The sequence below is a fragment of the Ammospiza caudacuta genome, chromosome 16, assembly GCF_027887145.1.
Source record: "Ammospiza caudacuta isolate bAmmCau1 chromosome 16, bAmmCau1.pri, whole genome shotgun sequence".
Classification (NCBI taxonomy): Eukaryota; Metazoa; Chordata; class Aves; order Passeriformes; family Passerellidae; genus Ammospiza; species Ammospiza caudacuta.
The window spans coordinates 3,370,104-3,391,749 of NC_080608.1; the positions used below are offsets into that span (position 1 = coordinate 3,370,104).

Consider the following 21,646-nt stretch of genomic DNA (forward strand, 5'->3'; position numbering starts at 1 on the left):
TCATGGTTTAGTTTATGGCCATTGTTCCTTGTCCTCTCACTGGGCACCACTGAAAAGAGCCTGGCACCATCCTCTGACACCCCTTGGAGATATTTATGTGTATGAATGAGATCCCCTCTCAGCCTTCTTTCCTCTACACTGAGCAGGGCTGAGGTGCAGGATTACTTCACAACACTGATCAGGGCTCATGGTCACCTGCAGAGACCTTGTCTTGTGCAAATCCATCCATCTGCCCACCCAGGGCAAGCTCCCTCACATCTGCCCTGCACTCCCCACCCAGCAAAGCTCTCAAGTGGCTCTCAGTGAGTGTCACCCTCAGCATCTCCTCATTCATTAAATGTCACCCTCAGCACCACCTGTCTAAGTTTGGAAAGACAGGAGTCTGCTAAGGAAGGCAGGAGCCTCCTCTGAAATGGAGAATGTAAACCCTCCCCATCCCTCTGAATTGCTATAAATTTTTAATTAAGGGTCTCTCAGGCAAAAATATGGGAGCAGGAAATAACAGTTCTTTAATAGGGAAAGGAAAATAAAGGGATAAAATAAACAATGCAGTACACTAGAACAACACTGACAGAGTCAGAACCCAGCCTGACACCCTGTGGGTCAGGGTGTTGGTGGCAGTCCCATTGGAAATGTGGCTCAGCCCCCCTGCAGTGTCAGGGGTGGTTCTGTTGGAGCAAGGGGGATCTGTAGAGAAGGATGAATTCTTCCTCTGAAGATCCAGTGGAAGGAGAGGCAGCTGCTGTTCCTCTGGGGAATCCAGTGGAGAAGCTGTGCTGGTGTTCCAGAATCTCCAGATTATATCCAGGCAGGAATGCTTGGCTCCTCCCTCTGGGCTCACATCTTCCAATGGGATGCTGTGGTTCTTATCAGCCATGCAGTGACATTCAATAGCTGTTATCAGCAGATGTCCCCTCCTGAGGGAGGTGTGAATGTGCTCACTCAAAGAGAGAGATAAGGCAAACTGCCCCCTTGACAAAAGATGATCTGCCATACAGATGGTAATGGAAAACACCTTGCCTTGCAATCTGGAACACCACCTCATTCAGTGGCTGTCACCCTCAGCATCCCCTCATTCAGTGTCACCCTCAGCACCCCCTCATTCAGGCAGGGCTAGAACAGCTGGAGGAAGAGGCCCCAGTGACCAAGATCAGGGGTTCTCACTGGGAATGGACTCAAATGAATCCACGTTGATATTTCTCAAGGCCAAATATTTACATATGATGTATCTTAAAATTATTCAATTTTCATGGCTATGCTTGCATTCACACATCCTGACCTAGCCAGCAACAGTCAGCTTGCAACTGCCTGACCCCTTGGAAAATTTGATTCTAATTCTTTGCTAACATGTTCTGGTTGTGTGAATACAAGGTCACAATAATGGACTTGTTAGGGTAGCAATTTTTAAAATTAGAACCCACTACAAATCACTTGGAAAAATCACTTGAATGGGGCGTTGCCAATTGCCCAAATTTAATTTCAGTCCTGTTGGGTTTGGTTTCAGAGTCACACCCAAGATGGTTGGCCTCCTTTGTAATAATCCTGGGACTTGTGGCTGTTTTAGGATGAGGCAGAGAGGTGATCAGTGCATCCAGGATATCTGGGTGCTGTCTGGGCTTGCAGGCAGCAGAGCCAGGGCAGAGCTGTGCCTGCCTCTCTCTGTCACAGTAATGAGCCCCCAGCTGGGTAATAATTACTATTGATTCCACGATTATCAGAAGGTTGATCAATATCTTTATTATATTATCATTATTAAGAAACTCCTTGCTTTTATAGACAGTTATGATACACCTGGACCTAGCTGGTCCTCTAGTCTAAACACCATCACCATTGGCTAATTAAGAAACCACTTTTTGGTAAACAAATCTTTATAACACATTCTACATGATCACAACAACAGGCGTAGCAAGTGAAGATAAGATTGTTTTTTATTATTTTTTCTGATTTTCTCACAGACTTTCCCCAGAAAGGCCTGGTAAAGTTGTAAAAAGCCCCAGAGCAGCCAGCACTGCCCTGCTGTTCTCCCAGGTGTCCCAGCCCTTCCTCCTGTGTCCAGCATGGAGCTGTGACAGGGTCACATCCCACCCCAGCCATGGGGGCACGCAGCCCCTGGGCCAGGGACAGGAGCAAATGGAAGGGGGTTGGTCTCCTTTCCTCAGGACACTGCTGTCAAGTCAGAATTTTGCATTTACCAGTTTCCATGGAAACTTTCTAGCTCTCCAGTGAGAGGCCAAAGATGTGTGGTGCTGGAAGGGCTTCCTGCTGGCAAAACAAGTCCAAGGATAAACATTTTAAGGAAAGCCGAGCACCTGCCTCCTCCAGTGTCTGAGACTCCCTCAGCAGCAAAGATGTGAGCCCAAAGCATTCCCAGAATTGCTTTCCATCCCAGTTTCTGCTCCCTGCTGCCATTAAAATGTGGCTGTCTTGTGCTGGGAGCAGGCTGTGGAGACTGGGCTCCAGCAGCTGTTGAGCAGGAGCAAAAGGAAATGGCCTCAAGCTGTGCCAAGGAGGGTTTGGATGTTAGGAAAACATCTTCACTGAAAATTAGGGAAAACATCTTCACTGGAATGGGGGTCAGGCTTTGGAACAGGCTACCCAGGGAAGTGGTGGAAGTGTCCAAAAACTGTGTAGATATGTCACCTGGGGACACATTGGTGACACATTGGTTCATTGGTGACCTTGGCAGTGCTGGGGGAATGGCTGGACTGGGTGATCTCAAAGGGCTTTTCCAATGAAATGATTCTGTCAGTTCTGAGGTAATCACCCCTCAGTGAGCATTTGCCCCTTGTTTAGCAGTGCAGGGACACTTCCCTGAGAGCATCTGGGTGGGTCTGTGACACCCACCCTGGCATTGCCACGTCTGTCCCCGTTTGCTGGGCCCCAGAGCTGAAAACCCCGAGGCAGAGTGTCCCCTGGCACTGGAGCTGCCTCCCTCCGGTCTTGACTGCATGGAACAAGCACTGAAAACTGCTCAGAGCAGGCTGAGAGAGCCCTCATGACTTTGATGTCTTCATTATGCAGCTGGTGGGGCCGAGTTTAGAGGAGGGACATGTGATATGGGTGTAAAGCATTACTTGCAGCGTGTTGGGAGGGGACTCCAGGGAAGAAGAAGCATCCCAAACTGTAAATCTCTGAAAGGACATCTTATTCTATAACAATTATTTTAGGAATAATGGGATTTATACATCTGGCTCCACTTAGAGATAACACTGGTCTCCAGATAATCCTCTGGGCTTCCCTTCAGCTCAGAGTGGGGATTTCAGAGAGCCAGAAATGGAGCACTGGGGAGGGACCTTCACAGGGAAAATACACAGGGCAAAAACTTCTCAGGCTGTGCAGGATCATTTCAACTTCCAGGTGCACAGGATCATTTCTTTAGAAGTGTAATACCTAACAGAGATTTCTGCTGGAGCCAGGCAACAGGAGCCCTCCGGCAAAGTGGTGTCCCTTGTGTTCCCCTTGGCCCTGTGAGGCCCTGGCAGAGCTGGGCACAGCTGAAATCTGTCCTCAGCACTGAGATCTTTAGCATGCAGAGGAATAGGATGGGAGACAAGAACCTGGTTGCCCTCTGTGATTAATTCCTGGCTTTCCTCCCTGTGTGTGTAAAGAGCCTTGATGTTTCTACCTAGAAAGTATGACTGAAGCACTTTTTTTTCGGTGATTGGGTTTTTATCTGATCTCTAGAATAGGAGATCTCTTTCAAAATAAGGAGTGTATATGTTGTAAGGAGGAGAGGAGCACTTAACTGCATGTCAGCTCCTCAGCTTTTCCATCAATCATTTCCCTCTTCTTTTTAAACTTACCAGCAAAACTTCTGGTGCCATCGGGCAGAGGAGTCAGGTTTTTTAATGGATATTTGCTGGAGGGAGGGGAACAATTCTGATTCCTCCTTTCTGAACTTCATGTTCCATCTGTAATTAGTGACAGGCTGGGGCAAGCCCGGCTTGCACAAAGGGGAAACCTCTTTAAGGTGGAAGAAACTATTGGCTGCAATTTTATCACCATCTCCATTGAAATAAAGCACAGTTGATGGGAAACCCAGAGAAATTACCCAGCCCTTTCCCTTTGTGTGCTCTTCTACCAGGGGACGCTGCTGGGGTGATGAAGGAGGCGTATCGTTAGATTGGAGAGGGTTGGCAGTTCAGTTTGGGACAGGCTGACCATATGACATCCCCTGGGAGTGGTGTCCTACTTTCAGTATCACCAGGAATCCCTATTGTTAGCCTGTAAGTGGAGCCAAGGGATGCCCTCCTCTCCTGTTTCTGTACAGTAGTCCCTCAGGCCATGCCACTTGAGCAGATTCATTGCTGGGGTCTTCCTTGTAGGGCTCCCAGTTGTAGATTATTCCCCACCCACAATGAATGGGGCTGTGGTCTTCCCTGTACAGCTCACTGCACTGGAATGAAGGCCAAAAAAAAAAAAATAATGCCAAAGCAGCAGGGGAAAGAGAGTGCCAATAAAGATAAATGATTTCCTAATTAAGCCTGGAGACAAGGAGGGGCAAAGAGGACTGTGGAAGCCTTGTGGGAGCCAGAGTGAACCCAAGCAGGCTATACCACCACTCTGGCAGGGGTCTTTGGGCTGACATTTTTAAACAAAGGAAAAAGCTCATTTGACAATGGATCTTGCAAGAGCAATTCCAGATGCCTTGAAGCAAAGACTCTTCTCAAGCACCGGTGTTGTTATAATCACCAGGGGAGCTGCTGCCTCGCTAACTCTCACCATGGCATTATGAGCCTCCAATATTTGGGATTTGGTTTTAGCTGCTGAAGGCACTTTATTAGAGGGGGGTGTGAAGGAGAGCATCTCCTTTGTTTGTTTGCTTGTTGTTTTAGAGGAGATGATGGACATCATCTTGGCCAATGCACCTGGGATTGAACCAGGGAATTTGAGAACTGAAAGGAGAAGCAGTTGGGTCTTGAGCTCAAACAATCCACAAACTTTGCAAGTTGGGGCTCCTGAGAGAGTCAGGGGATGCACATTTAATCAAACTTGACTGCATTATAGCTGCTAACAAGTCAGGGTCAGTTGCTGGGCTGTTTCAGCTGATGGGCTCTGCAAACTTAGAGGTGGAAGGAGCTTTATGTGCCTGAAATTTGGTGTGGTTTTTCCAGCCATGTTGGCTGCTTACAAAATCAAAATAAAAATCTCTCTCTGCAGACCTTCGCCCACTGCAGTTGCAAAATGTCACAGATTAGGTGGAGGCCCTCCCTGAGACATGAGCTGAAATCCCATTCATCCTGTTTAGGTTAAAATGTTTTACCTTTGGGGAGGAGGGCTGGAGCTGCTGGCAGCTCACCCAGCACAGCACATCACAGACTGCAGGAACAAATTTGCCATGGAGGAGACTCTGCTGAGGATCTGTGACATGGACCAGCTGCAGAAAATGGCCTGGGGAGAAAAGAATGACATGAGGAGACCCAGACCTTTATCTAGATCTCCTGCACACCCTGTGTATGACCATGGTGGTGTTTCACAGGGGTTTGGAGCAATAGTTCCCTGCCCATGTGAAGGTGCCATCCCTTTCCCATGATCTCTGTTCCCTAAAATGCTTTTTCCTGGTGTCGGTATTTGCAGCCTGGCCCTGCTCATCTCCATTGCTGGGCTCTGTCCAGGGCTGTCCCCATGACAGCTGCTCTTGGTATGGCACCTCTCTCTCCTCCTTGATTCTTTATAACTTTATGTGCTTTGTTTTAAAGGTCCTCTCAGGCCTCCCTCCCCACTCCTGGCAGTCCCTGAGGTTTTGGTCCTGCCTCTGATTTGCCCAGCATATCAACCTCCACCCAGTATGTAATACACCTCCAAACTAGGACTTCTGTGCCTTGCCCCCAGCAGCACTGGCCCTCTTTTCCCTCCCTGCCCCATGACCAGCTCCTGGTTTGGTTGCTGAGGCAGTGAGACCTGGGCACCCTGAGGGGCCCTGTCTCAGTATTGAGGTCACACACTCTTTGGGATAGCCAGGAATCTGTTCCACATTAGGTGCTGGGAAGTCCCTGGGAAGTCTTGGGACTGCTCCTGTATGAGATCACAGGAAGCAGGGAAAGAACCTGCTGGGAGCTGGCCTCAGAGCACTGCTCCAGGACCTACATTTTCTCAAAGAAATTAAAATCCTGGCATTGGGGCTGCAGGAAGCATTCATAGGATGGATCAATTGCCTTGAACTCCAGAAGTGATACAAAGGGCCCTGCAGTGGCATTGGGTCTGTGCATCAGCCAGAGCCCCAAACTCAGCTTTTTCTCCTTTATTGACCTCACACCCTGGCAGGTGCCACAGCCAGGACTGGCACAGGGAGCAGCAGCAGCATTGCATAGGGATTTGCCTCTCAGCACAGCAGCCACAAAGTCCACCCCAGGCCCTGGTGTGGTGTCACTGACTCTGCTGCTCCACACCTCTCCCCATCTGCAGAACACCCCTGGCTGCCTTTGAGCCTGCAGGGGCTTGCACAAGTGACCCTGCTCTTTGGAGTGTACTTATTGATCCTGTCCCCTCCTGTTGACACTGGCCAGCCCAGAAGCAGCTCACCCTCACTCTGAGCCCAGTGTCAGTGTCAGCTCTGCACAGTGAGGACTGGGATAGTCTTCCTCTTAAAATCAGCCTGTCCTCAGCCTGGGCACAGAGAGACCACAGCACTGCTGAGCACAGAAGGGGCAAATCTGCTTCTCAGGTTAGAACAGCACTTTAATGTTGGGGAACAGGGGTAGCCGAGAGCAGGTAGAGTGGGTCAGGGGATGGCTGGTCCTGTCCTGGGCACTCTGAGGACATTGCCTGTCCCCCACCACCCCAGCAGGGCAACCACAGAGCGGGTCAGGAGATGGTGTGAGGGGAGGAAGGGAGATAGAGAAGGGATGATGGCCAAGCTGAAAACTCCAAACCTTCCTGTCCTTACTCCTCTTGTCTGATTGCTTTGCTTGAGGGCATTTCTGTCCCCTTTCCCACTTGTTCTTTCTGTAGCTGATACTGAGCTGGCCAGATGATGCTGTGGAGCACAGAAAACACTTGTTTTCCTCAAGCACTGTGAGCACAGCCACCCTGCCCAGCTCTGCCCAGCGCTGCTGAGCACAGCTGGAGGGCAGGGAACAGATCAGAGGGGCTGTGCAAGGGACAGAATGCTCCTGGCTGCTCCTGCCCTGCCAGACATGGCTTTGCCATGCCATCCCCACACTGCCTTTGCACTGCAGTGATTCCTTCTGCCTGAATTAACCCACTGAGTGCTGGGGGTGATGGATGTGTCCCCCCAGAGCCCCAGTGGGGCTGCCCAGTGCTCGATTGCTGCTGGGCAGCACTTGTGGTTTGTAAGCTGGATATCCTGAATCTTCTTGCCAATCATTAACCTGCTCTTCCAGGGCAAATGCAGCTGGGTGAGAGTGCCAGGGCAGCACGTAGGCACCAATTAAATCCCTGGCAGGATGCAAGCAGAGCACGTTACAGCAATTGCTGGCACTCCTGCTCTCGGCAATGCCAGTGTGCTTCCTGCTTCAAACAGAGGGAAGGGAGTTAATGGGTGACCACAGCAGGGCAGCCAGCATGTCCTTTGCAAGGGTCATGTTTGGGAATTTCCTTTTCCTGTGGTTTCAGGTGTGTTTACTATGTGCAGTGCTCTCCATTGACAATTTTTGGGCCACATATGGGGTGGTCTCCAAGTTCTCTTCACCAGCTCATTCCTTGACTTCTTTGTTACTTATGTGTTAGTTACCCTATTTTTAGAAGATTAAGAAACCACTGCAACAGTAGTAATCCTGGAGCTATTCTTGTCCAGAAGGATGCAGAAGTGGCTGAACTCACACAGGGAGCATGGAGCCCTCAGTGTAGGTGTCACAGGGGCAGCTCATGGCAGCTGCTCTCCTGATCCATGCTCTGACAGGAATGGCTTGGTGAGGAGATGACCTGGGAAGATGGCCCCATTTCCACTTGGCAGTAGGTAAGAGGGGGAAAATGATTCAAGCTTGACCAGAGTGCTGGTGGGAACATGCCTGCTGTCATGGGAAGTTCCTCCTTGGCTCAGATGCAGGGCCTGTTTCTTCTCCTCTCACTGCACTGCAGGCCTCAGGGCCTGAGCTCACATTTAGATGTCTAAATTACAGCCGATGAGGACACCCTTCCCAGCCAGAATCTGCCAGGATCTTTGTGTAGGTCCTGGCCAAGAGCTGATCTCCCTGTTTCCCATTGTAGTCTGGAGATTGGCACTGAAGAGGGTGATTTACTCATCCCTCCAAACTGCCCTCTGGGGGACTCTTTTCTCTTGGCCAGAAAGGTATTTTGGGGGATCTTCTTTTGGCCAGGCTGAAGGTCTCCTTGTGAATCCTATCCCTCAGAGCTTGCAGACAGCACATTCCCCGTGGCTCATCCCTCCACTGGCACTACAGGAGATAATTAGTGCGTGGCTAAGTCATATGTGCTGAGGGTCAGGCAAGACAATGAGGCACATTTTCCCCTGGAGTAAAGAGATGTCAACAGAGTTGCACTGCAGCGAAATGATGGGATCTGTCAGTGACCCTGGCCCTTTCACTGAGCAAACAGCCCGGGGCAGAGCCCTCCTCCAGAAGAATGGCATGGTCTGGCAGCCAGGCACCCTTGTGAACGCACACGTGGGGCTCTCCCAGGGCTGCTGTCCCCAGGAGCCTTCATCCCACACCCCTGGGCCCACAGTAACTCCTTGGAGGCCACTCCTTGGTGTGGCTGTGAAATCAGCCCTCGGGAGAACAAAGTACCTGGGGACAGCAGCGGGAGGAACACAACTTGGAAAAGATGATTTCCAGTGGAGTTTTGGGATGTTTCAGGAGCACTTAGAGATAGTAAAATAGGGCAAAACCAGAGTGGTCCCCCTTCACACACACAGATCAGGTGAGGACTTGTCCATCTGACACCTTTATCTATGTTAATTAAAAGGCCCATGGTTAATGCTGTGAGGCAAAATATCTCTCTGGCTGTTTCAGTGCTGCTTAGAATGGGGAAATTCTCTTTGCATTTATGCTGCACATGAAAGCTGATCCATATCTCCAATCTCCATCTCCTTTCCCCTGAGTCTGTCACCAGACATTACACAGCACAGTGTGGAGACCAAGAGGGCCACACCATTGGCCTGGGCTATGAAGGGCAAGAAAAAAATCTTGATTTTTCAAGGGCATCTTCCAGTACAGAATAATTTCAACCAATTGTGACGGCAAAAATAAGCTCTTTTGACAGTACAAGTCTTGTGCATTAAAACAAAGTAATCCTCTTTGGTTTCACCTTGATGTTGCTATGCTCCAAATGCCAACATCACTCTTTATTCTGCTTACATTCCTCTCCAGTTTCAGGTAAAAGACCAAATGTCTCTCACCCTCTTGCTGGAGCTGAGTCTGTCAAGTGTGGCTCCTTTTGTGCCACTCCCTAACTCACATCTTTGGGACTTACACCCCCTTATCTGTAAAATAGGTGATATTAGGTGATTAGGTGATATTCTAATGCAGAAATGGATTTTTCCAGTTGCTCCACCTGGTGAAATGTGCTGTGGACTGAGATTGCCATGCAGCCAATGATCATTAGAACATCTGTGCTCTGGCAGCTGAAGGCAGCGTGTCCATTGATGCTCTCAGTTCTGACCTGGCAGAGAGCCCCAGTGTGCTGATGTGCCAGGCTGGTGTTTTCTATGGACTCTGAGTTAGAGCCTTGCTCTTCCAAGCTGCTTTCAGCATGTGCTGCCTGCACTGCAGCCTGCTTTGTGAAACAAATGGTGTATTCTAGCAGAGAGGGTTGAGACAGCTGGGAGAAAGTAATGGCTGGGCTGGGAGCAGGCTTGGAGCTGCATTCTGGAGCCATCTCACTCTTTTGATGAGCATTTCCACACTTTCCTCTATGGAGGGAGTGGGGAACATGCTCCTGAACAAGGTGCTGCAGCCCAGCAGAGCCCAGGCACCCTTTGTGCCTCCCAGCAAGGTGCAGGAACCAACAGGCACAGGGCAGCAACAGGCACTGGGTGCCCTTAAATGTCATTAAATGCCTGTCTCTGGTGCATTACCTGGCTCCAGAACAGAACAGCAGTGAGGGCCACCATGCCCAGGGCTGTCACAGCCTGTGCTCAGAGACTTGAGAACACTCAGAGAAAGGTGTTATGTGGTGATTCAAGGCAGAATCACCCCTCTTATTCAGGCTCCCATGTTGGATTGTGTTGCACAAATGGATTGGGGGGAGACCTACAGTCAGAGGGACTCAAGAGGTCTTTGCATACTGTCAACATCCATTTAGAAATTGCTCCACATGTGGCCCCAGCTCATGCAATTGAGCCCTTGACCGCATCCTGTAAAACAGGGCAGCGCCTGTTTCCTGGGAGCTCTACCAAGTCGTCTCCAAGTGCTTTTAATTTACTAATATAACTAGTGAGATGTTCCTGCTGCGTCCTTGCGCCGTGCCTCCCAGGAGAACAGCTTGTCAGGGTGTTAAAAAGATGCCAGTGTGCTTCTGTGAAGGGCTTCCTATGGACAATGATTTGCACATCCCATAGAAAAGTCCTTCTCGGATGACACGTGGAACATTGCAGCTATGTCCGAGGCTGATGGTTATTTTCCACATAAATGGAATTATATTTGCCTTCAGCAACATTGGCCACTGGGACCTCTTTCTAAAGCTGGCAGCGCTTCCAAGTCTCTAAATAAAGTGACACAGACCTGAGGTAAAAGCTTGGGGTGGAAAGCAAACAGAGATGTTCTCACGAGAAGAGCAGACAGGGTGGGTTGTGATAAGATGGCTAAAATGGAAGAAAATGTAGAAAATCAGAGGGTCTCATGTGGGAATCCCACTGTGGTCTCATGAGTGGCACTCAGTGTGTGTTGAAGGCTCCTATAGATCCCTGTTAAACTAGGCAACAAAAGGTTTTGCCTGTTAGTCAGAGCCATCCCAGAGAATGAGTCACAGCCAGTGGGAAAGGCGATGCTCCTTCAGCAGCGCCACAGAGCTCTGCAGCAGAGATCTGCCTCTCCCGTGGAGGGGCACAGGCTGGTGTTGGGGAAGATGAAACAGGAAAGCCTTATAAATATGATTGCCTGGCAAAAGATTTTGAGAATATAGAAACCATAACTGAGATTTACATGAAAGCAAGCTTTGAGATACCTTAGTTACTGAACAATGGAAAACAATGGTGTGGCCATCTGAAGGTAATCCCCTTTTGATGGAACAACACCCTCTGCTTGCAGACAGGCCCAAGGGTCAGAGCAGACCCTGCCAGCTTGGCAGAAGGGGCCCAAAGAGTCATTTTTAGGGTTTAAAATGTAACACAGTATGGTGATGTAATGATTCTTATAGGCTGTATGTAAATGCTATAGGATTTGTATCTTGTACTAGATTGGTTAGTGAGAATTAGAATATTCAGCACAGAAGATTTATTATATTCTAACGGGAACCTCGCTCTCTTACGCTTTTACTCTCTTACCCTTTTACTCTCTTATCCTTTTACGCTCTTACCCTCTCATCCTCTCTACCCCTCTCTTCTCTCAGGCTGGGAGGTGACACAGGCTGGGAGGTGACACAAGGCTGGGAGGTGACACAGGCTATGAAGTGACACGGGCAGTTGTCACACCCACCCTCTCCTGCTCTTTCAAGGCACATCTGGCTGCTCAGATGAGTGTGTGCAGCTCAGCCACACATGTCTGTAGTCCATTGGAGTGTGGATTTGGTGGACACAAAGTGCCTGCCCTTTTTTTAGGTCGAGCTGAAGCTGTCAGTGATATGTCCAGGGCAAACCCCAGGGAGTGGATGTGCAGAGTGGTGAGGGGTGTCCCCCTGGGTGCTGTGGGTGTTTGCGTGAATGCAGCTGGTGGAGCACTGACTGCTCAGCATCCCTGCTGAGGAAGGTGCAGAGCAGGCATCTCCTCTCCACATCTCTGTCTGGCAGGCAGATCCCACTGTCCATCAGTAAATTGGCTCTTTTCCAGTGTGGAAAGCCTGTGCTGTAGTGCTGGGACTCTGGGCCTCAGCTCCTCATGAGACTTTCTGTGTGAATGAGAGCAGGTGTCAGACCAAAGCACACAACCGGCTCAGAGCAGTGGGTTCAGAGGGAGGTGTTCTCCTAGCAAATCCTGGGAAGGGACTTGCCCAAATCCTATCCAGGCTCCAGTGCCCATTCAGCAAGCTCGGGCAGCCCATCCTGTCAAGCAGGGGTGACCCTCCAGGGCCAGGAATGGTTGTCACTTCACGAGGTTGGTCAGCAATGGAGTAAGAAATGTCTGCTGTACTTTTCAACAGAAAGATTTCCAGACTGCAGTTCAACAAGGTGAAGCTTGAAGATGCTGGGGAGTACAGCTGCGAAGCCGAGAACGTTTTAGGGAAAGACACCGCCAAAGGCAGCCTGAATGTGAAAAGTGGTAAGTGAAGAAGCCAGCAAATGTCTCGAGCTGTCTGCCATTCCACAGAAAGGTTCTGCTCATGGTCTGTCTTGTATTTTGTTTCATGCTTTCAGGATATCGAGTAAAATAATCTTGGGAGATAAGAAAAATGCAGCTTAGCATAAATGTTTATCTTTGTTATCTGTTACTGGCAATGTGGTTAATTTACATTTTAAATAAACTTACAGTCAATGTATTTTTTTAAAAAAAAGGGGTAAGGAAGAAAGAAAGCTGGTGGGCTTGATGTTTTCATTTTTTAAAGAATTTCTGAGAAGCAAAACTCACCAGAAGACAAGTATTTAGACCATAGCTTTGTGATGAGTGAAGTTGCTTCTGGTTTTCATCCTAGAATGTGTGCTCCATCTCTTAGAGCTCAGCGGATGGAGTCTGAGGTTAGGTGGTTTTATTATTATCTTGGTCATAATAATTATATTGCTTAACACGCTGGTTTGGATGCACCCTCCGGCTCAGAAAGTCCCTACAGTGGCTGCCAGAAGCTGGGAGGGCACAGCTGGGAGGGGGTGACTGTATTTCCTAAGCTCTTCCTCCTGCCATTCACAAGGGGCACTGTGGCGGCCTGGGCTGTGAGCTGGGCTCTGCAGCCCTTTGCTGGGATCCAAGATTTGTTCTCATCCCATGTGAGGGAAGGTAGCTTGCTCCTGCTGCTTTCTGGCAGTATTTTCTCTCTTACTTCAGTGTGTTTGCCATCCTGAATCCTTTGTTCTGTGGAGCTGCAGCATCACACAGCCTGCCCCTGCCTGCAGGGTCTGCAGGAAAGCCACCCTTGCTCACACCTCTCTGCCTTCATCCTCCATGTCTGTGAACTCAGCCCTGCTGCTCTGCTGGGTTTATTTCCAATTCTGATAGCAAAGGTGTGCCCAGTAAGAAACTGAGGCAGTGCTCTCCTTTTTTATTTCTTGCCTCACTCTCTGGCTGTCCCATACCACATAAACTGCTCCTGTGTGATGGGAGCTGCATGTGCAACCTCCCTTCCCCCTGTGCAGCCATCAGAGCCCTGTCTGCTCTTCTGCTGCCCCTTTCCCAGCACCAGAAACCCTCCCACAGGAGGAAGAGTGAGGTTGAGCAGTGCCAATGCCTGCTGCAGGGCCCTGACCTGCACACCTGGTAAATGCACAGCAGGGAAATGCACACAGGGAAATGCACACCTGGTAAATGCACACAGGGAAATCACACAGGTAAATGCACACCTGGTAAATGCACAGCAGGGAAATGCACACAGGGAAATGCACACAGGGAAATGCACACAGGGAAATGCACAGCAGGGAAATGCACACCTGGTAAATGCACAGCAGGGAAATGCACACAGGGAAATCACACAGATAAATGCACACCTGGTAAATGCACACAGGGAAATCACACAGGTAAATGCACACCTGGTAAATGCACAGCAGGGAAATGCACACCTGGTCAATGCACACCTGGTCAATGCACACAGGTAAATGCACAGCAGGGCAATGCACAGCAGGTAAATGCACAACAGGGAAATGCACACTGGATAAATGCACAGCAGGGAAATGCACACCTGATAAATGCACACAGGTAAATGCACAGCAGGGTAATGCACACAGGGAAATGCACGCAGGGAAATGCACAACAGGGAAATGCACACCAGGTAAATGCACACCTGGCCAGTGCAGGGCAGGCAGAACCTGCCAGGGTGCTCAGGAAGCCACCCTGTGTGACAAGAACCCTCCCAGCAGGGATGTGCCCACTCCTGAGCTGCCCAGAAATGTGTTAAGACCTGAAAACCCACGAAAGGCACACAAAGATCTCTCTGTGAATCTGGGGGTTCCCTGCCTGGATGGTCCATGCTCTCAGCCTTGCCACTGGGCCCTTGGCTCACTGCTCAGCTGCAGGCACACCTTAGCACAGCAGGGCCATCTGAGCCCCTACAAGGGCAGCCCAGGTGATGCTGATCCCTGGAGGCTTTTGTGGCCCTGTCACCCCTTTTTTCACCTCTTTTTACCACTCTTTTTCCTCTTTCCCCTGCAGCTACTCAGAGTTAAGCAGCCTTCCCCACTATGCAGGCTCATGCTCTCCTGGAGTATTCCTGTGCCCTCACTGCTCAGCCTTCCTGGGGCCTTGCAAGGTTTCCTCCCTTCTTCTGTGACACCTCTGAGTACAAAACTCCTCAGGGCACCTGAATCCACATGTGTTGTCCCCTGTTTCTTCTTCCACGGGATCCTTAGCACTGATCCTGTTGTGGCTTCCATTGCAAAGTGCTCTTTCCTCTATTCCAACACCACTTTTCCATTTCAGAAAAGCAGCTTTTCAGCCATACAGATCTGCTGCAAGTCACCAAAACCACCACATCTTTGGAGAGAGTGGCTGCAGAGCAGAGACCCCTTGGCACCTAGGAAATGCCCCTCAGCCAAACCCTCCCCTCACCCCTCCTCTAAAATTCCAGCATTTCCACAAAACTCCCAGCTCAGAAATAAATGCTTTTGCATTGAGAAACTTTGTGAGGGTGTTAATTTCTGAGGAAATGCTTCTGGACTTAGTCAAAATATACTGCAATATATTGCAGATTTTATGATTTTGAAGTAAATGAGATGCTTTCTTAGAAAAATATCCCGTTTCCCAGTTCTCATCATTGAATAGTCTAATGTTGATATCTCATGGCCATGAGGGCACAGTTGAGGTGGGATTGTTTCAGATTCTTTTTTTCCTCAGAAAATTTTTAGGCATCTCCTCTATTGCCCTGCCCCTTATCAAACACTGCAGAGAAAATCAAGTTGTACAAAAAATTCTTTCTGCTTCTGGATCTTTGTGGTGGTCTGGCAGGGTGGTCAGGCTCCTGGGGCATCCTCCTTTGTGCATCCAGAGGGTGTGAGGGACCTCTCCAGAGGTGCTGGTGCTGCCAGCAGGGTTGAGTAGAGCATTCTGTGGGCATTGGGGTTCCCAGTATCCTGGTTCAAAAAGGGGAAATCACTCCCTGTGCTTGTCTCCCCTAATCCTGGGGTCCTTGCTTCATCTGTTTCCTGTTCCTCCACCTCCGGTCCAAGCATTAATTTGTGCTGCAAAACCTCACGTGGGATGGAGGCTCTTCAGAAAACCCCACCTCTTCTTAAACCTCACATTTTCCCCACTACCACATCCTGCCATCCCATCTTTGCACTCTTGTGGCCATCAGGGCTAAGGAAACCTCCCACATTTTCACTCATCTCCTGCCAGGTGAGCCCTGAGCCATCTCTGCCTCCTTATTGTGACACGAGGCCCTTCCCAGCGAGGGGACATCGTGCCATCCCCTGCAGGGACACTGCTTGTCCTGCCTCTGGCACCCCAATCCATGCCCTGCCAAAGCAGCACTGACACCTTGGCAGCCCCAGCCTGTGCCCCCAGCAGCACCTGCCCCTCTGCTCCTCCCCACAGTAGCTAAGCCCACCCTGCTCTGCTCAAAGGAGATTATTTTGTTCACTACTTTCTTACCTTAATTTCCCCAGGAACAACGAAAGCACCACAAGTCTTACCAGCCTCAGAAACTAAAATAGTTGTTATGGAAGAAGAGTGTAAGTACCTCTCCCCCACCCCCCTCATACAGCTGCTTTCCCCTGATTTGTTTGCTATTATGAGACATTTTTCATAAATGCTTTATTGCCTCCTGGAATCTTCTTTAATCACTCCTTCTGTCTGATTTTTCCCAAAGCCACTGGTCTTTCTTTCTCCAGATCTTTAAAAAAAAAAAAATCTGATTTATATTGCTGGTATCTATCTTGGAGAGGGAGAATTTGATAACTATTGCAATGGCAGCTTGAAGAACATGCTACTTAAAATTGCAGCTGAAGTTCAAGCACTCCCAGCTCTTTCAGTACATGGAGTTATTGGTATTTGCAAGATGTGCTTGTTATGGCCTTTGATTTAACAGGGTTTTCTTTTTTCATGTTGCTTTTGTGTTTGGGATTTTTTTGAGGATAGCTGATCAAACCAAAGCAGGCTGTTGGAAGTACAAGAAAAAAAGACATGAGTCTTCTAAGCATAGGTAATAAGAAAATTGCAGAAAATCCATCCATGCCCTGCCATCCCATTTTTTTCTGAGTCTCCAGAAAGCAAGAACAGATTTCCCCAAATCCTTAATTTGATTTATTGTGGCTGAAATGTTTTTTAGCATTCCCTCCTACTCAGTTGTCCCAAAAACAGTAGAAAATGGGCACAGAGCAATAAAAACCAAGGAGGGGATAAAAGTGTAGATTAGAATCCTGGTGCCTGGACATTGGCTCAGCAATTCCTGGTGGAGGGTGGTTTTGTCTGTGTCAGGGGGTCTCTCCCCACTGGGAGCCACCAGGATCCTGGCAAAAGCCCTGGGAAGGCAGGAGCAGGCAGGGATTTTTATTTTTGTGTGTTTCCATCCCAGCTGCAAATGCCCAGATCTGAGAGCACAGCTGGCTGTGCCTCCCTGTTGGCAGTTCTGCTCTGCAGATTTTATGGGGATGTTTCCTCCTTTGAAAGCTCAGTCTTTTATGAATTTAAAGGAAATCTGATTGCAGCCACAGCAGGCACTGGCCAGGTATTCTTTAAAAGCTTTTCTGATTAGAAAACTGCACTTAAAATGTGCTCTTTGTAGTGTTTTCACTCGCACTGCACTAGGAATGCCAAGGTGAGATGCAGCATCATTAATGCCATGGCCACATCATCCTTCCCCAGGATTTTCCCTTTGCTTTCACCAGAAGAGATCCATGCTACTTATTTGCATCATATTAGATTAATTTTGTTTTCTTAAAAGCCAAATCTCAGAAAGGACACACAGAAATTTCCCCTTTTGGAAAACTTCTTTGCTCTGTGGGTGCATCATCACTTTTGTTTTCCCTAATAATGGGAAGAGATGGCAAAGGCCCCAGAGTTAAAGCTCTATCTCACTTTTCCCTTCACATTCCTTTTTTGCAATATCTCCCAAGTGTTATCTGTACAACTCAGAATCTCTCTGATTTTTATGGTGATGGATGTTGTATCAGAGAATTGCATGTGTGCATAGCATATGGGGAGGTGATGAAGATGTGGGATGGGATGATCTGGAGAGCAGACAAGTATCTCATTCTTGTAAGAGTCTTGCATTTCTTTTCAATCTCTGTATTCAGAGTCACCTGTAGGTTGTCCCTACTCTTGCTGTTTCACTGAAATCTTGTAAATCACTTGCTGGATTTTAAACACTGATGCCCCCAGTACCTGGTTTGTGAAAAGCAGGAGGTTCCAATCAGCTTCATTTGTGCTGCAGTAGCCTCATTGGTGGTGAAAATGTTAAATGAGACTTTGTTTTGTGCTTGTCACAGGCTGAGCCTGTGCAGTTGGGTGGCCACAGTGGCCCAGCTCACAGGCAGGAACTTGCAGGGATGTGGAAACTTGATCCTGTGCCCTGACAGGAAGGTCCTTTCTGCTCATTTCAACATCAGAGAGCCCAGAATGGCAACGTGATCCTGTCACAGAGCAGCATGAGGCAGCTAAACAAGGCTCAGGAGTCTGTGCACATGTTGGATAAACAGGATAGGAACCAGTGCTGACATTTAGAGCATTCTGATGGAGGCAGAAATGGAAGAAGGGTCAGAGAAATCTGGAGAGCATTCTGAGATGGAAGGTTTATGCAGGACAGAGCTAGTCAAACCCTCTCAACGTTTAATTTTACAAAGGTGAGATAAAGTTTGAAGTCTCTGAGAAGGTCAGGTAATCCCTTGTGCTTGCTTTCTGCTGTTGAGCTCTCCTCTAGCTCCGTTCCTTGACTTCAACAAGCAGGTGAAGCCCTGAGGGTGAGGAGAGAACACAGGCCAGGTGGAGGAAGCGTGGTTTGGATGCTGTCAGGGTGCAGGAGGCTGTGCCAGTGGTGTGCAGGTGCTCTAAACCAGCATGTGGATTATTGAGGCTGCTCCCCTGGACTCTGCTCATGCTCCTGGCTCACTCTGGAGCTGGGTGAGAGCCTGCTGAGTGCTTTATCAGCCTCGGTGGGCTGTCAGTGTCCTTGGCTGAGGGTGCTCTGCCGCAGAGAGGACTCAGGGTCACAGGAGAAGGGGAAACAGGAGAAAGAGCAGAACAGGCAGTGCTGAGCTGTGCTGGGAGCAGGAGCATTGGAGGCTGATATGAAGCACCTGAATGAAAGCTGGGCTCTCTGGGTTTGGTTTTGGGGCCTTTATTTCATCTGCTGGGCATCACAAGCCCTCCCCAGAGTCCCTCTAGAGACCCCTGTGGAAGGGTAGCTGAAACAGTCCTTTTTTCTCCAATTAAGTCTAACTCTCCACACACCAGTTTGGGCCCACAGATTTCATAGCTGTCATCCTGGTGATGCCATTGGGCTGTTTGTAGCCTCATTGGTGCAGAGCCATTGAGGCAATCCCCTCCAGTTTAATCCCTTCCCTGCTGCCCAGTGTGGCTGGGTGTAGAAAATGTTCTCCTCAGTTTGCCAGGTGAGCTTGGCCTGATGGACTTGCATGATTTCAGTGGTTGTGCTGTGCTTTGTGAGCTCCACACCCCACAGGAATGTGTGCCACGTGGTTATGGTTCAACCAACCCCTCAAACCTGCTCTCAAATTCAGTCTGGCCTGGCCTTTACTGGGTGATCATGGCAGACCTGCCTGTGACCTTGCTGGTCTTACTCCCCTCTTTTCTTCACCTCCTTATTCCTTTCTCTTGTTTGTCCTTATGTCCTCCCTCTCTCCTGCTTTGTTCTCAGTCCTGGGACTGAAGACGAGCTGGAGGTCTGACCTGCTGGTGACTGAGCTGCTCTGTACCTGCACAGCTGTAAATAAACTGTTGTGTGAGGTTCACTTCACCAAGGTCCAACATCCCAGATGACTCTGCACCAGGCATGCAGTTGTTAAAGTGTTGGTCCAGACTGATGGGGAATAGAGCTAAACACAAAGGAACTTGTGAATCTGGGAATGCCCCCACCAGTGTGCTGGAAACCCACTGAGATCTCCCTTGGCCTCATGCTTTGAGGTGCTGTGTGTGATCTGCAGCTACGGGGTGTCACAGGGCCACGCTTCAACTCAGGCACAGTTACCACTTCTGAGTGAGACATTTTGCTTCCCTTTGTCCTCCCATGGAGCTTGGCAGGTCTCTCCATCCTTGCTCCCTGAATTGTTGCTCTCATGAGTGTGAAATCCCATCTGGTCAGTCCCTGGCCCCTCCAGCCTGAGGCCACTGAGCCCTCCTGGAGCCCCAGGTGTGAGCACAGAGCTCTGGCCTTGGAGGTGAAGGGTGTCCAGCCAGCCCAGAGCACAGGCAGAGCAGACATAAGTCTGGCCATGTGAACAGAGCAGTTTTCAATATCAGACTAAAAATAAATGCTGGTGTGGTCTTTGCTGGGATAATTTCAGCCGCGTTGCTGGAGGTGGGGCTGTAATTGAGCGGAACCTGCATGCACGCAGGCACGGAGCCTTGAGGTGAGTGTGGAGATCTCACTGAGTGTGGAGATCTCACTGCCTCTCTGCAGAGAGCTCTGTGGTGCCTGGCAGCTGCCCCATCCTGCTCACTGCTCATTTTGCACTCTGTGTATTTTTTAAGTAGTCACGCAGCTGCCACTCGAGATGTGCTGTGAAGACTCTAAAGGCAAAGAGGGGCAGGATAAGTGTGGGGTGGGAGCTGGTGTCCCCTGGGAGCACTGAGGCTAAGCCCAGCCTTTAGAACTGGGCTGTGGACATGGGGATCTGCTCTTCTGGCTCCATCCTGGGATCCTGGTGTGTTGCTTCACTTCTTGGGCTTCAGCTGCCCTGCCTGCGAAGCTTTCACGCTGGCATTGGCTCTGTGAAAGGATTTTTAGGTTGCTGAACAAATCCCCTCATTGAAGTATCATGTTGCTGCTATTACAATTGATGCTGGGGATTTGGGGAAATGAAATGCTGCACTGCTGTCATGTGCATTTTCAGAGCCCTGTGGTAGAGCAGAGCATAGGAAGGGCTCCCTCATAAAGCTGCAGAGATCATTCCAGAGGAGCAGCCTGAAGCTTGGCAATAAGGCAATAACACAGGACTTTGCCCCTGCAATAACTGCCTGTCCCATGGAAACAGGCAGCCCCTGGGTACTCAGAAACCTTTAAACTTGTTTCTTACTGAAACCCCTGAACAGGGCAGATGGGAGAGGTGGGGAATGCAACCTGTGCTGTTTTGATCAGCAGCATCTGATGGTCCAAGATGAGTGCCTTGCAGTCTGGTATTTGTGTCTTGGGATGAGCTCCTAGCGTGCAGCTATTGATCCTAATGATCCCCTCAGGAACTGGAAACATGATTCCAGCAGGATCTATTTCAATAAAATGCGGGGGTAAATATTTGGTCATTTCCAAATGAGTAAACACACAGGAGCAGAATTTTTATGAGCTCCAGAGTCCCCAGTCTCCTGTCAGGCAAACCCCAGTGTGCACAGGCCCTTCTGATTTTATGTACAGATAACAGAGGGGAGCATCCAGGCTCTGCTCAGGTTTATTGCAGGAGGAGGTGTTGTATCAGACACACAGAGGGAATGGTGAGGAACACCAGCCCCTCCATGTATTAATCAGTGTAAATCACGGATTTAGTGTGGCTCACACCAGGATTACAGCCCTACAACTGAGGAATATCTTGGCCAGACACCTTCTCATCCATGTTCTTCTAACAAGCAGTTGGATGAACTCTGCTGAGAGGAACCTCAGCCATTCTGTGTTTTATCAGTAAGTACATGAGGCATATACAGAGCAGGCAATCTGTATACACTCCCCAACCAGCTGAGTTCATCTGTCTAACTGAATGTCTAAATATTGAGAGAATAAAGTGTCTGTGCTCTATGAACCCACCAGCCAAAGTTATTTATAAAGAAGAAAAGGAGCGGCGAAACCATCGCTGTCTCCCTGCTCTCCTCGACAGTAGCTGTAGCTCGTGAAAAATTAACTATAATTTATAGTCCAAGCTGCATTAATTAACTCTTTGCAGGGGGAGGGTTTCACCAGGCTTCTGGGAACAGGCTGGTGAGCTGCCTGCAAAGGTGAGATGACGTGCATGGCAGGAATTGTGTAAGAATCCCTGCACAATCATTAATGGCCTTTCTGCGTAGATGGGCTGTGTGCAGGGAAGTCCACCTGGCACAGTCACTGCCCCTGGCTCTCTTCTCTGCTGCCCTGCCATTGATGATAGTCCAGAATAACCGAGACATGTGGTGGAAAACAGACTCTGTGAATGACTCCAGTGCTCTGAATCTGCCATGTGTTTATGCTGCTCTGTCCTCACTGGCTGGGGCAGCAACAATAAAATGTGGCTGCAGATCATTCACAAACACATAATCAAGAGCCAGCCCTCTCTTCCCTGTCCTCACCTCTTTTC

General features: G+C 49.2%; 1 protein-coding gene across 1 annotated transcript in view; it reads left to right on the forward strand.

The window, feature by feature from the left end:
- The window catches only part of NRG2 (neuregulin 2), a 159,286-nt gene that overhangs the window by 102,398 nt on the left and 35,242 nt on the right, over nt 1-21,646 (forward strand). Inside the window, exon 3 of the mRNA XM_058815351.1 lies at nt 12,217-12,335. Within this exon, the coding sequence (XP_058671334.1) occupies nt 12,217-12,335 (119 nt within the window). The remainder of the gene's footprint in view (nt 1-12,216; nt 12,336-21,646) is intronic.